Here is a 16,379-nt window from a genome sequence, read left to right on the forward strand (position 1 = left end):
GGGGGGGGGTGAGGGCTCTGGTTGGGGCGGGGATGAGGGATTGGGGTATGAGAGAGGGCTGGGGCAGAGGGTTGGGATGCGGGGGGTTATGGGCTCTGGATTGGGGGTGTGGACTCTTGGATGGGGCCAGAAATTAGGTGTTAAGGGTGTAGGACAGAGCTTCGGGCTGGGGCAGGGGTTGGGGTGCAGGGGGGGTGCGGGCTCTGGGGTGGGACTGGGGATGAGGTGTTTGGTGTGCAGGAGGGGGCTCTGAGCTGGGGCCGAGGGGTTTGGAGTGCGGAAGGGGGTGTGGGCTCTGGCTGGGAGTTGGGGCTGAGGGGTTTCAGGTGCAGCAGGGGGCTCAGGGCTGGGACGGGTTTGGGGTGCAGGAGGGGCTGCGGGGTCCCAGCGGCGCTTACCGCAGCTCCCAGGAAGTGGCTGCCAGCTCCCTGCGGCCCCTAGGTGCATGGGTGGCCAGGGAGGTGCCGCCTGCTGCCCTCGCGCCTGCAGGCGCCACCCCCGCAGCTCCCAATGGGAGCCGGTGCTCGGGGCGGGGGCAGGGTGCAGAGCCCTCCTGGCCGCCCATGTGCCTAGGGGCCGCAGGGGCCTGGCAGCTGCTTCTGGGAGCCACACGGAGCCAGGGCAGGTAGGGAGCCCCTGCTGCACCACCGACTGGACTTTTAACGGCCTGGTCAGCAGTGCCAACCGGAGCCGCCAGGGTCCCTTTTTAACTGTGCGTTCCGGTCAAAAACTGGACACCTGGCAATCCTAGTAGGGACACAGACAGGAAGTAAAATATGAGGTGCACAGCTGCAGGGAAATGGTGAATTCTGTGACAAAAAAGCTGAATTCCATGGCAACTTGGGAAAATGCCAAATTGCTCAGCCACAGAATTTCAAAGTGGCTCTGATTAAGATGATTGGGGCAGGTCACACTTCCCAGAGCTACTGCTTCATGTTCTCTGCAGACGCAGACAGATGACACTGCATTGGGTTTAAACTCAATTCACATTTTTGAGATTTTCTTTGCAATAATAACGTCTAGAAACGCAATTGAAAATCAGATTCTGGGACACAATCCTTCAACAAAGGGGTGAATTCTGCAGCAAATTCTATGGACAAAAATTTAAATTTCCAAATACACAGGGCCCTGTCTATGCTGAGGATCTGAAAGGTCAGAGTTCAAGCCCACCTGATGATCCATATGGGGGGAAAAATACTTATTTCAATACTTAGTCATGGAAGTCAATTACTCAATGCTTAGACATTGCAAAATGTTATTGTCAGTGGGGGCATGGGTTGTGCACCAGTCTTATTTAATTTGATTGCAACTATTGTATACTCATTTCCACAGTGATAATATCGCACTCACCCAATAAAGAAAACAAATAAATACCTTTTTTTTTTTCTTTTCCTAAAGCCGAACAACAACTTACCCTTACACAGAAACCCAGATGTATAGCCAAAACACCGGGGGGAATTACTTTGATACGCAAGGAGGTTCTGCACAAGTGACAACAGTGGTCTCATCTCATAGTATGGTGGGCTCTGGAGGGATTCAAATGGGTGTCACAGGAGGACAACTCATCAGCAGCTCTGGAGGGACCTATCTGATTGGCAATTCAATGGAAAATTCTGCTCATTCAGTGACTCATACAATGCGGGCCTCCCCAGCTACAGTAAGTATTCAGAACTACATGAATTTTTAGAGCAAGTTTCCTAGTCCCTGTTGTGCTCTCTTATGATTATGTATGTTTCCTGTAACCGAAATAATGTGTTTGAAAAAATAAGTAATTTTGGCCCCCATCTTGCAAACACTTATAAATACTCTTAAATTTGTGCATATGAAGAACTCCATTTAGTTCATTGGGCTGTTCATGTGCATAAAGTTGTGTGCATGCTTGAGTATTTGCAGGATCAGGTCCTTAAATTGTTGGACATGTGTTTTCCTACTTTCTGAAAAAGAAACAAAACATTACCTTGCTAGGACCACTTTGTTTATATAATTGAATTTTATAACTAATATCTTAACGCTACAGATATATGTAACTTCTTTGCATTCATTGCATTTTTTAAATCCAGTTTTGGTATTTATTTTGTATCATATCTCAAAATAGTCACCACTAGTTCTGAATAGTTCCATTATATTAACTTTTAGTATTGTTCTGCTTGTTGTTAATTATTATTTATTATTTCTGGTAATTCCCAATTATTATTTAATATTTCTGGTAACTCCCAAAGACCCCAATCCTATGAGGATCAGAGCCTCATTGTACTAGTTGTATTAAATATAGCTGTCAAGAAGCATTCTGTTACCGCAGTGATGGGCAACCTTAACATATATAGACAAACAACAAGGCAAACATGGTCCTTTCCCTTAAGAACTTAATTCTAATTAAGAAAAATTGGTTTATATTTACTGTATCCTTGCTGAGTAGCCCTAGTGTACATTTTTTACCTACTCCTTGAGGATATTTTGCCCTGATTATGGACATTAGAAATTAAAGGACAAGAGAAATTATGAAAAGTGAAGTAGAAAGAGCAAACTGAAAAATGTCCTAAGGAGAAGAATAGCGTGATGGAGCATGACTAAATAGTATTTATATATTAGTGCAAAAAGTTACTAAAAAACGAAGGGATTTTAGTTTTGGAGATAGAGGAAATCAGTAAAAATCAACTAATATGTCAACATTTGAAGCTGTATGCATATGAAATGCTGAGCCCATTACTGTGGCATCAGATAATGCAAATGATCTTGTAAAATAACAATTGCATTAATATAATCAAGGACTAAATGCAATCTGGATTATTAAAAGTAAAAGGTGTTATTTCCCCCTAACATTGAAACTGCCATCTCTATATGGTATTGTGAATTCTTTTGTTGAGAACTGTTATGAATGAAAAGAAAAAACGTAAAGAACTGTGAATCATAGCCTAAGTCATGTTATATTGGAAAATTAAGAGAACAGAGATTCAGCCTGCAGCAGGAGTTTTGTGTATGATTTTGTGATCGCTAAAGGAAAGGGATTATATGTTGCAGCACTTACAGTATTTTAATTTTAAAAGGTGGTTCTTAAAGGAGTGTCACTGATAAATCAGATTTATTTAATTAAAAAGCCTCTGATCATATATTTTCCCTTTTCATGGCTTTTATGTAGAACATTTTGCGTTAGTTCCTCCTATAGCCCAATTCAATAAAATTGAAGAAATTCTGCATCATTGTTCTTACAGCCAGTTTAGTATGAGCCCTATGATTACAAAATAGGGGCAGAACTAGAGTAGTTTCCTGTAGGTAAAAGTGAAGAGGAGGGGTCTTCTCCACTGAAGTAAATTTGACAAGAGATGTTTCTAGAAAAAAAATTAAATGGCAAATATTTTCTTGTGTTCTCTTAGCTATTATTAATGGCTTTACGTTTGAATAAGAACGTCCCCTCTTTACAACTCACTGGCAAGAAAGCTACCTGATCATACCAGTACAGATATAAACTTGTGTTTAACAGGATGATGCCATTCTGTTGCCATATAAAATAACATGTAATAAATTCAGCAGTCTGAAGTGACAGCAGAAAAAAATAAGTGGAAAAGATGAGCTCAGTAGGGACAAACTGTTGATTAAATGTAAATAGAAAACATAATTGAAAAAATATATTTAAGAAACATGTGAAGAGTACTGGACTTGCATTGAAAATTTTTACTAGTCTGAAAGTCCCATGTTAAATTTTGCAACTGAAAACCATATTCGAATTTTTTTCCAAATATGGAGAAGCATGTCTTGATATTTACAAAGGATTTTATAATACACCTCTATCCTGATATAACGCGACCTGATATAACACGAATTTGGATATAACGCGGTAAAGCAGCGCTCCGGGGGGGATGGGGCTTGCGCGCTCCTGCGGATCAAAGCAAGTTCGATATAACGCGGTTTCACCTCTAACGCGGTAAGATTTTTTGGACAGCGTTATATCGGGGTAGAGGTGTATAATCTACAATTCAACAATTGCATCTTTTAAGAGCATAGACAGTTTAAAATGTGTTTTTTCCAGCAATTATATTTTTAACACATTAAGACAAACAATATTTTTTCTATGTTTTGTGATCATTTTGAACAGAAATAATTGGCTTGCAAAATAAAATACATTGTTAAGGTAAATATCTATCTCCAGGCTCTGTTTTTTGCTGCCCCAAGCACGGCAGTCAGGCGGCCTTCAGCGGCACGCCTGCGGGCGGTCCGCTGGTCACGCAGATTCGGCGGTGTTTCTGCGGGTGATCTGCCGGTCCCGCGCCTTCGGCATACCCGCCGCGGGACCGCCGAAGGCTGCCTGACTGCCGCCTTCACGGCAACCAGCACGCCGCCCCCCGCAGCTTGCCGCCCCAGGCACGCGCTTGGTGCCTGGAGCCGCCATGTCCATGTCCATGCCCCTGCTTTTGCTTCATGTGTTTAAAAAAGTTGTCTTAAGCATATGGTGCGTTCCTGTGTACATTACTATAGCAGGTTTGTTTTAGGAGTGCAGAAAAACAAGTACAGTTAATAATTTACATTTGTAGAATTGCTCTTTTATCACTACAATAATATTTCTCCTCTTACTTCCCCCATGTTCAGAAGATATCTTGTATTTGTTTGAGTGTCTGTTAAGGAAACTGAATAAATTGCAAATGCATTTCTTGCTGCTAAAATGTTAAGCAGGAAATTGCAAAATGGTGGTGGTTTTTTTTTTATTACATTGGGCACTTGGTATATATGGGTTCAACTGATTATACACAAGGGTTTGACTGAAATGTAAAAGGTTCAGCTCAAACTGTTAATTGATCTGAAATACCTACTGAGTTTTAATTTTACTTAAAGCTGGAAGCTTTACTGGAAGCTAAGAATATACCAGCCAATCTTTAGCAGTAAAGTACAGTGTTTTTATATGCATTGCCGACTCAAGCTCAGATAGCTAGAACTCATTTCACTTGTGACCCTCATCTTAATTGCATCATCATAACGCTTTTCTATACTTGTCTAAAGAATTCTTTTGAGCGATCTAAATAGTGTGTATCAAAGCTGTTTGTCATTGTGATAAATGTGCAGCAAAGTTTTTCAAGACTTTTGAATCAATTTATATAATTTTCACTTGGAGACAAAGGAAACATAAGCAAATGAAACTTTGCTTACTGCCATTTGTGTGCGCTTATCATAACCTCTATCACTTTGGTCATATCGGTATCTAATACTGTTTTGTTACTTGCACTAAGCAACTTTATTTATTTTGCTGTCATTCATCCCCATTCATCAAATCACAAAGCTTCTGTAGTAATTAACAGATTAGTTTTATGAATAAAATTTTAGCTAGTCCTGATTTTTAAAAAAAGATTAGATAGATTAGTTTTGGTGTCATAATATGACATTAAAGGGATTCTGTCAAGTTAAAAGTCAATTTAAAAATAAATAACCTGTGTTACTAACAGTACCTTAGATTATTAAAAGTTTGAAAAAAATCTAAAAAAATTCAGTTTATTTTTCTTCAGATTTGCTATTTGTTTACTTATTGCGCTCTTCAACAAAAATAGACTAGTGATTGACAGTTTTTCTTTTATTTTTGTTCACTTTCCCTTTATGGTTCTCATGTATCAGCATAATCATGGCAGATCCCAAAGGGATGTAGCCTTCTTGCAGATCTCGCTAAGTCATTAAGATGATCTGGCTGGATGTTGAGTTTATGTTCATCATTGGCGATCATATCACTCCATCAAAGCTTTTGGCAACCATGTGATCACCAGCTGTCTAGTGGCATTCCTTGGTACACACACTTTGTTGGTTTTCTCCTGTAATGTTTGAGGTCTATTTAAATAAAATAAAATCATATTTTGTTTTGAATCATGAAAATATATTCATATTTGCTTTTGTAAAACTTTTACAAAACATAAATATTGAGCCCACAATACTTGATGGTGCCCTTCTCAGGTTACAGCAGGAATTCTGTTAATTTTTTGATTATCTAGAAAATATTAGGAATTGTGAACTTTTCAGAAACTCTCTAGCATACACACAATTGAGGGATACATTGGCATGCATGAAGAAAGTTTGTTAGAATTCATGTTACTCATTACATTTCCTCCATTGGCATTGCTTATTTCCATCAAACACTTAGCTATTCTGTTTAGCTGTAATAATTTGCATTTTCCTAGTTATTAAGAATAGTTTATTATACTAAAAAGCTTATGGCAGCCAGACCAGAGATGCAGCAGTAGTGTGTGATGCTGATATGAGGGTAGGCCAAGTTCAGTTGAGATTAATAAACATTGTAAAATTGGTACATTTGGTTTGAGTGTTTAGACAGGTCAAGAAAAGACTCGAGTTGCATTGTTGCAGAACTCTCTTCCCCTTACTGGTTGATTGTTATACTGGTATTTACAATGATATTGAAGAAGGCTGCATGTTCCATCTAAGTGGTGGATGAATGAGGTAGGAGTTGCTGAGGGCTGCAGAGGTTTAGTAAGACAAGAAAGTAATAGGAATATCAACAGCCGTCTAAATGATATAACCTGAGTCTCCAGACAGTCTGCCCATACTCAAATACATATGCACTGTCCCTGTGATAAGAGAATTATTTTACAAATATTTTTCTGATGTCAAAACTTAAAACAATTTATTTAGCTACTTAACAGTAAGTGTGTTGCGATGTCTGTTAGCCAATGAGAGGCTCCTGTTTGTCAGTCCTGCTGCTTCTAACAAGTTTCGGGATTGATCAGCAAGCAATGTGGTGCCATGCATAAAAGGCATCACCAAGCACAAGCAGTCTTCCACTCACACTGCTGGAACATTTTTCATAGTGTAGAGAGCCTTTAGTCCAAATCAGAAAGCACATAAAATTAAAACAAAGCAAATAACTAAAAATATTTTGAATCCACATACTTATTATTTATTGTTTCTGGAACCACAGTGTGCTAGGCACTCTCCAAACATAAAAGGAGGCATGGTTCGTATCTGAAAGAACTTATGCTCCTTATTTAAAAAACAAAACAAAACAAAAACACACCAGCTAGGCATATGAGGGTAGGAGAAAGGGTAATACCAAACAAAGAAGGTGGCCCAATGGTAGTAATACATAGTGTTAATGGCACAATTAGAATTATTTTTTAAAATATATAAACTTATCAAGTGTCATTGTTTTATTTTAGTCTGGGGTGGTTGTGTTTTGGGGGATGGTTGGGGATCACTTTTAATGTATCCAAATAATTCAGCCATTCCTAGGTGAAATACCTTTTTTTTTTTTTTGGCAGTTGGCAGTTTATAGCTGTACACACTAGGGTAAGGCAAACTAATTCACATAAAATATTCTGCCACAACTTTTTTGGAGTGGTTTTTATAGCTTGAGCTGAACTTCTTTCCTTTCTCACTTCTGATTTCCCTAAGGGACTGAATCCAGCAGGGCTTACATACTGGGAGATAATGACAGGGGAGGACTCCTGCCTCATACTGAGAAAGCAGGACGATCAGCGAGTTATCTTCAGTGCCTATACAAAAATGCAAGAAGCCTGGGAAACAAGCAGGGAGAACTGGAAGTCCTGGCACAGTCAAGGAATTATGATATGATTGGAATAACAGAGACTTGGTGGGATAACTCCCATGACTGGAGTTCTGTCATGGATGGATATAAACTGTTCAGGAAGGACAGGCAGGGCAGAAAAGGTGGGGGAGTTGCATTGTATGTAAGAGAGCAGTATGACTGCTCAGAGCTCCGGTATGAAACTGCAGAAAAACCTGAGAGTCTCTGGATTAAGTTTAGAAGTGTGCGCAAAAAGGGTGATGTCGTGGTGGGAGTCTGCTATAGAGCACCAGACCGGGGGGGATGAGGTGAACGAGGCTTTCTTCTGGCAACTAATAGAAGTACTAGATCACAGGCCCTGGTTCTCATGGGAGACTTCAGTCACCCTGATATCTGGTGGGAGAGCAATACTACGGTGCGCAGACAATCCAGGAAGTTTTTAGAAAGTGTAAGGGACAATTTCCTGGTGCAAGTGCTGGAGGAACCAACTAGGGGCAGAGCTCTTCTTGACCTGCTGCTCACAAACAGGGAAGAATTAGTAGGGGAAGCAAAAGTAGATGGGAACCTGGGAGGCAGTGACCATGAGATGGTCAAGTTCATGATCCTGACACAAGGAAGAAAGGAGAGCAGCAGAATACGGACCCTGGACTTCAGAAAAGCAGACTTTGACTCCCTCAGGGAACTGATGGGCAGGATCCCCTGGGAGAATAACATGAGGGAGAAAGGAATCCAGGGGAGCTGGCTGTATTTGAAAGAATCCTTATTGAGGTTGCAGGAACAAACCATCCCGATGTGTAGAAAGAATAGTAAATATGGCAGGCGACCAGCTTGGCTTAACAGTGAAATCCTTGCTAATCTTAAACACAAAAAAGAAGCTTACAAGAAGTGGAAGATTGGACAAATGACCAGGGAGGAGTATAAAAATATTGCTCAGGCATGCAGGAGTGAAATCAGGAAGGCCAAATCACACTTGGAGTTGCAGCTAGCAAGTAGGGTGACCAGATGTCCTGATTTTATAGGGACAGTCCCGATTTTTGGGGCTTTTTCTTATATAGGCGCCTATATATATAGGCCCCACCCCCGTCCCGATTTTTCTCATTTGCTGTCTGGTCACCCTACTAGCAAGAGATGTCAAGAGTAACAAGAAGGGGTCCTTCAGGTATGTTAGCAACAAGAAGGTGGTCAAGGAAAGTGTGGACCCTTTACTGAATGAGGGAGGCAACCTAGTGACAGAAGATGTGGAAAAAGCTAATGTACTCAATGCTTTTTTTGCCTCTGTCTTCACGAACAAGGTCAGCTCCCAGACTGCTGCACTGGGCAGCACAGCCTGGGGAGGAGGTAACCAGCCCTCTGTGGAGAAAGAAGTGATTCAGGACTACTATATTTAGAAAAGCTGGATGAGCACAATTCCATGGGGCTGGATGCGCTGCATCCGAGGGTGCTAAAGGAGTTGGCGGATTGCAGAGCCATTGGCCATTATCTTTGAAAACTCATGGCGATCGGGGGAGGTCCCGGATGACTGGAAAAAGGCTAATGTAGTGCCTATTTTTAAAAAAGGGAAGGAGGAGTATCTGGGGAACTACAGGCCAGTCAACCTCACCTCAGTCCCTGGAAAAATCATGGAGCAGGTCCTCAAGGAATCAATTCTGAAGCACTTAGAGGAGAGGAAAGTGATCAGGAACAATCAGCATGGATTCACCAAGGGCAAGTCATGCCTGACTAACCTAATTGCCTTCTATGACGAGATAACTGGCTCTGAGGTTGAGGGGAAAGCAGTGGACGTGTTATTCCTTGACTTTAGCAAAGCTTTTGATACGGTCTCCCACAGTATTCTTGCCAGCAAGTTAAAGTAGCATGGGCTGGATGAATGGACTATAAGGTGGATAGAAAGCTGGCTAGATCGTCAGGCTCAACGGGTAGTGATCAATGGCTCCATGTCTAGTTGGCAGCCGGTATCAAGCAGAGTGCCCCAGGGGTCAGTCCTGGGGCCAGTTTTGTTCAATATCTTCATTAATGATCTGGAGGATGGCATGAACTGCACCCTCAGCAAGTTTGCAGATGACACTAAACTGGGAGGAGTGGTAGATATGCTGGAGGGTAGGGATAGGATACAGAGGGACCTAGACAAATTGGAGGATTGGGCCAAAAGAAATCTGATGAGCTTCAACAAGGACAAGTGCAGAGTCCTGCACTTAGGACAGAAGAATCCCATGTACTGCTACAGACTAGGGACCGAATGGCTAGGCAGCAGTTCTGCAGAAAAGGATCTAGGGGTTACAGTGGATGAGAAGCTGGATATGAGTCAACAGTGTGCCCTTGTTGCCAAGAAGGCTAACGGCATTTTGGGCTGTATAAGTAGGGGCATTGCCAGCAGATCGAGGGACGTGATCATTCCCCTCTATTCGACATTGGTGAGGCCTCATCTGGAGTACTGTCCAGTTTTGGGCCCCACACTACAGAAGGATGTGGAAAAATTGGAAAGAGTCCAGCAGAGGGCAACAAAACTGATTAGGGGGCTTGAGCACATGACTTATGAGGATCGGCTGAGGGAACTGGGATTGTTTAGTCTGCAGAAGAGAAGAATGAGGGGGAATTTGATAGCTGCTTTCAACTACCTGAAAGGGGGTTCCAAAGACGATGGATCTAGACTGTTCTCAGTGGTACCAGATGACAGAACAAGGAGTAATGGTCTCAAGTTGCAGTGGGGGAGGTTTAGGTTGGATATTAGGAAAAACTTTTTCACTAGGAGGGTGGTGAAGCACTGGAATGGGTTATCTAGGGAGGTGGTGGAATCTCCTTCCTTAGAGGTTTTTAAGGTCAGGCTTGACAAAGCCCCGGCTGGGATGATTTAGTTGGGTATTGGTCCTGCTTTGAGCAGGGGGTTGGACTAGATGACCTCCTGAGGTCCCTTCCAACCCTGATATTCTATGATTCTATGACATTTCCCTTTGGGATTGAGGCATGCACAGAGCCAGATCTACAAGTCCCTGTGAGAGCTTGAAGATTTGTGTTTCTGAGTGTAGTGTACTCTTAGATATATTAGCCACAAACTGTGAAAAAATCAACAGCAGTGAAACCCAATGGAGAGTTTAGAGTCTTTCTGCAGAAGAAGGGAGAGAAAGAACTGGCACACTCAATGGATGGCTTAATGGAGGATTTTGGGGGGGGGGGGGAGTGATGAGTTGGCCACCCTTTTAAGATGCCAGTAAAGGAGAGTAGAAAGCCGCCATCCTCTTCCCAGAAGACTGGATTATGTCAGGTGGGAAGCCTAGGCCTATAGGGGAAAGTTGTCTGGTTTGGAGAGTTGAGGCTAAAAGTTTGAATGAGTTTTGGATAAAAACCTTAACTTTCTAGATGCTTATCTAAACCCCATACTTTCCGGATATTCACCAATGCCTAATATGTTATGTACATACCTTATATAAAAATGATAATATAACAAAGTTTATATTAATCAGTCAATATGTATATCCTTGTGTGGTTTCAGACATATTAAGGATGTTCAGTTGCACCAGGTTTTCTGACTAGTAGCAATTATAAACTTTTGATTGTGATTGATTCTGCTTATTTTTTTAATTGAATTGATCAATTTTAAGAAAAATAGGTTTTTAAGGCTTATTTATATTTTATTTAAAGTTGACACTCAGAGAAGACTCCAGAGACAATTTTCTTCAGAGAAGATTTTTTAATTTATTTTTATAATTTGTATTTCTTTTGAGGATATATTTAAAAGGCTTTTGGTCTACCATGCTTAGAATAATTCCTCTCTCCATCTTCCATTTCTTTTTTGTCTGCATTAGCAAAATTCATTATAATCTGTTAAAGGCTCCACTACTGCTGTGGAGAATCTCTCAAGTTTAATTCTTCTGTCTGTTCAAGTCGGGGCTATTCTCTCTTGAGATGATCACTGCTGCTTCAGGCCGCTTTGATCCCAGGTCAGCCTGTCAGCCTAACTCACCTCACTGGCACCACTTCCTTTTCAAAGAACCGTTGATGTATATTTCGTTCTTTAAAGGAGACAGCTTCACAAAGATAAAAAAAATTATGAGCCAGATCAGCTGGGAGGAATAATTTAATCAGAAAAATTTGAATGATGATTGGTAATTCTTTAAGAACACTTTACTACATACCCCAAAAGCCAGAATCAAAGAAGAAGACCATATTGATTAAAAAATCCCAGCCTGGTTTAGAAGGGGTGTGAAAGCAGCTATAATTTAAAAAATATATATATATAACAAATGGAAGAAAGGGGAAATTATTAGTAAGGAATATAAATCATAAGCTAGGAATTATAGAAAATTGATAAGGGAAGCAAAGGGACATAAGGAGAAATTTATGGACAGCAGCGTTAAGAACAGCAAGAAGGAATTTTTAAAAAGTATATTAGGAACAAAAAGAATCCTAACAATGGTATTGGTCCAGTGGAAATGGTAGAATTACCAAATATCAATAATGATGCAGAAAAGGCAAAAGTGTTCAATAAATATTTGTTCTGTATTTGGGGAAAAAAACAGATGATGATGTCGCATCCATTCCATTAGTATCTCAAGAGGATATTAAACAGCAGCTACTGAAGTTAGACATTTTAAAATCAGCAGATTCAGATAACTTGCATCCAAGAGTTTTAAAAGAGCTAGCTGAGGAGCTTACTGGATCGTTAATGTTGATTTTCAATAAGTCTTGGAACACCAGGGAAGTACTAGACGAAAGCTAATGCTGTGCTAACTGATAGGTCTGACAATGTACTCATCAAATGGGTGTGTTTCTGGTGGCATCTCGCAGGGATCGATTCTCGGCCCTCCGCTATTTAACATTTTTATTAATGACCTGGAAGAAAACATAAAATCATTATTGATAAAGTTTGCTGATGACACAAAAATAGTGGGAGTGATAAATAATTAAGAGACAGGTCAGTGATGCAGAGAAATCTGGATGGCTTGGTACATTGGGCCCATGCAAACTGCATTTTAATATGGCTAAATGTAAATGTATACATCTAGGAACAAAGAATGTCAGCCATACTTAAAGGATGGGGGACTTTTTCCTGGGAAGCAGCGACTCTGAAAAAGATTTGGGGTCATGATGTAAAATGAGCTGAACATGAGCTCCCAATGCGATGCTATGACCAAAATGGCTAATACAATCCTTAGACATTTAAACAAAGGGCATCTCGAGTAGGAGTAGCGAGATTATTTTACCTCTGTCTTTTGGCACTGGTGCGACTGCTGCTGGAAAACTACATCTAGTTCTGTTGTCCACAATTCAAGAAGTATGTTGATAAAGGAGAGGGTTCAGAGAAGAGTCACGAGAATGATTAAAAGGTTAGAAAATATGCCTTATAATGATAGGTTCAAGGAACTCAATCTGTTTATTTTAACATGGAGAAGGTTAAGGAGTGACTTAATTACAATCTATAATTACCTACATTGGGAATAAATATTTAATAATGGGCTCTTCAATCTATCAGAGAAAAGTTTAACAAGAGCCAATGACTGGAAGTTAAAACTAGACAAATTCAGACTGGAAATAAGACGTACATGTTTAACAGTGAGAGCAATTAAACATTTGAACAACTTACCAAGTGTCATGATGGATTCTCCATAATAGATCATTTTGCAATCAAGAGTGGATGTTTTTCTAAAAGATCTGCTCTAGGAATTATTTTAGGGAAGCTATGTGGCCTCTGTTATACTGGAGGTCAGACTAGATGATCACAATGGTCCCTTCTGGCCTTGGAATCTACGTATCTATGAACCAGAAGTCACAGGCTTGATGCAGGAATTATGTGGTGAAACTCTATGACCTGTGTTATGTAGGAGGGCAGACTAGATTATCATAATTTAGCAAATTTTTTTTGTTCTTTAGCCTTGTCAAAATTACATCATTTGCTTTGTAATCAGACATTATTTTCAACACTTTACCTGAACAAAAAGGGCTTGCATTTCTAAAACAAAAACAACTGTCTGAAAGAGAAATGTAATGTTAAAGATTAAGAAAAGTACCTTTTTAATTAATGTTGCAATAAAATTATTACTGTAACAAGGGAGAAGTTAATTTTGCATGTGTGCTAGTAAAGTCTAATACATGACATCTGAAATCTTTTCTATTTCAGTTCTTATGTGTATTGATGAACTCTACTGTTGCTTGTAAATTAGACTGGAAAATCTGTGGGTAGTATTGTAATACGTAAGGCAATGTGGGGGAGGCTCAATAAAAATTGTCTTTCGGGAAAAAGAGAAGTGTCTTTAAACTTAGAGTTAGTTTTGAATATGCCATGTTTTTGTTTTTTCAATTTTACAAGGCTAATTAATTTCTTGCTATTTCTACTGCACACTGAGTGAACATGATTATCTGTCCTCTTACTGAACTCTAAAAAAGGGTGTGGGTGTGGGAAGGTGTTTCCATGAAAGCTTTTCTATTTTACATCTCATTGCCTCTGTCATTTCCAATGTTTTTTCTCTGCCATAGCCACAGTTACACTTAATGCAGAACTACAATTACTCTGTAATTTTACTCAATAACACTACTACGGAAGCAGCCAAAAGTGACATTAAGATCCAAAGTTATGAAAAAAAGACTGGGCGGGGGTCTTCACACATTTGCATTAGGAATAATACTGCTGTATATTTAAGGGGTTATATATAATAATAATTTTCATCTTAAAAGGTAAAATTATTCTGAATAAATTAGAATATTTTTCTCAGGGCTGAAACCTGACTATGTGCACACCCAAAACTTCCATCAACTTTACTGAGATCTTTGGATGAGTAAAAAATGCTATGTGAGGGAAGAAGAGTAAAATCCGGCCTCCATTGAAGCTAATGGCAAAACTCCCATTGAATTCAGAGCGTCTAGGAGTTCACTCTAGGTGTTTGGGTGCAGAAAGAGAAAAAATGTTGCCTTTAGTTCATATCTCTGTCTTCAAACTATGCAAGGGGTTTTCTCATATCCTTGGCAAAAAATCTTCAGGACCCTGTGTGTGGGTTGTATTTTCCTCCCCACCCCCTGCGTTTGGTTAAAGATACTGAATGTTCAGAGTTTTTTAATATTTGCATTGTGATTTAGAAATAAATTTTGTGCTTGTTTTATTTCTTGAGCAGAGAGGAGGATGAATTGGATTTTCTGAGGGCCTGATCTTTCAGTGTGTATAAAAGCAAAATGCCTCCCAAAGTTACTGGGAGTTTTGCTTTCACAGGGACTCCAGAATCAGGCAGTTAATAGAATTTGTTCAATAACCTGGACTGAAGTTTAAGCAATTACTGTTGAACTTTAAGCAATCTATCAAAGTTTCTCTGGTCAGCCTTTTATTACTATCTTGTCTTGAGCCCTTTTTTTAATGACATCTATTATCAGATTGAAATGGCGATTGAGACACTGCAAAAGTCTGATGGTCTGTCCACTCACAGAAGCTCTCTTCTCAACAGCCATGTAAGTTGCCTCTTCTTCATGTAAACTAATCTCCTGCTTTGTCTGCATGCTTAATCTATCTCTAAATGCTTGTTTGGTTTTATTGCCCCCCCCCCCTTTTTTTTTTGCCTCTTAATCTTCCCTTCTCAGTCACTTGTAATCTTATACAGCATCTTCCATGGCTATGTTTTGTCAGGTGAAATGTCACTAAATACATATATATTATTGAGTTCATCGTTTCCTAGGTTCTGTATTATGTCCGCAGGTGTTACCACATTCTGATTTTCACAATAATGTAATTGTGAAAATAATCATTGAAAAATTCTTAATTATCCGGGGGGGGTGGGTGGGTGTGATATTAAAGCTAAAATTGGCTACTAAAAAGAATCTGTGCACTGTATAATAATTTTTGGGGGGTGGAGCATGCAGCATGAGTATGTAATATCTTTTGGATTATTTTAGAGAATCACATTACTTTATTCTGAATAATGAGTTTATTGAAAATGACAAAAGAATGCTGAAGGTCCATAAAGTGGTGTTGGTATTTCTGTTAAATGACTTATACAAGTTGTTGCCTCCATGGGCTGAAAAAATGAAAACAATTGATTACTCTGAAAGCTGGAGATATGTGTTGCTCTTTGTGCCTCTTTATTTGGTCTGAATTTACAAATCCTAAAAATAAGAATTTTCAGTAAGAATAACTTTTGCCTAAAGTGGTTGTCTGTATAAAAGCAGCATTTTAAAATATAGTGGTAAAGATATTAAATGTAACTTTTGTATAGAGGGAGAAAAGGGCCCAAAGCTTAATCTCTAATTTACTGTATATATTATAAAATGAATTGCCAGCCCAAGTTTTTCCTGAAATGTCTTTCCAGCTGGTAAAAGTTGCTTTATTTAAATTATATTATTTGGCGTTTGTATATGTTCACTCCTTAGCACATATTAAGGCTACTAATCAAAACTGATTCTATGCTGTGATCACACTTTTGTATTCTCTACCACAAAAATGGAGAATAGTAAACTAAATCTCAATTTCAAAAGTATTTTTGTAATATCTATTGATTTTATGACGGTAGACAATGATTTAGAAATAAAACCAAAGCATATATTTTTTTCTGAAAAAGTCCCATAATCTGAAGCTGAAAAACCAATAGCTTTGTGTGAAAGTTTCCCCTCATGATGGCAAGAAGCAGTAGAGGATTGATTCTAAAACACCTGGAAGAGAAAACAACTTTAGAAACTGCTAAAATTGTGGGGAGAGAGATTGAATAGCGTAAATGTGATTAAGACTTTTAAATTCTATCTTGGATGTTAAAAAGAAATGTTGTTTTGAAGATATAAGGCTGCCTAGAAATTGCATTATCGGGGTTAATTAGATACCATGCTGAAGAGATCATAACCTTGGCAACGGGCCAATGCATGTTAAAACTGGAGATATGGAGAGCTGTTACTTTGTCTTGAG

At 39.5% G+C, this 16,379-nt stretch overlaps 1 protein-coding gene across 1 annotated transcript in view; it reads left to right on the forward strand.

The window, feature by feature from the left end:
• RFX3 (regulatory factor X3) overlaps positions 1-16,379 on the forward strand; it is a 218,501-nt gene that overhangs the window by 150,604 nt on the left and 51,518 nt on the right. The window contains exons 4-5 of the mRNA XM_065406095.1: positions 1,399-1,657; positions 14,864-14,938. Coding sequence (XP_065262167.1) covers positions 1,399-1,657; positions 14,864-14,938 — 334 coding nt within the window. The remainder of the gene's footprint in view (positions 1-1,398; positions 1,658-14,863; positions 14,939-16,379) is intronic.

The sequence above is a fragment of the Emys orbicularis genome, chromosome 6 (assembly GCF_028017835.1).
Source record: "Emys orbicularis isolate rEmyOrb1 chromosome 6, rEmyOrb1.hap1, whole genome shotgun sequence".
In the NCBI taxonomy this organism is placed as follows: Eukaryota; Metazoa; Chordata; order Testudines; family Emydidae; genus Emys; species Emys orbicularis.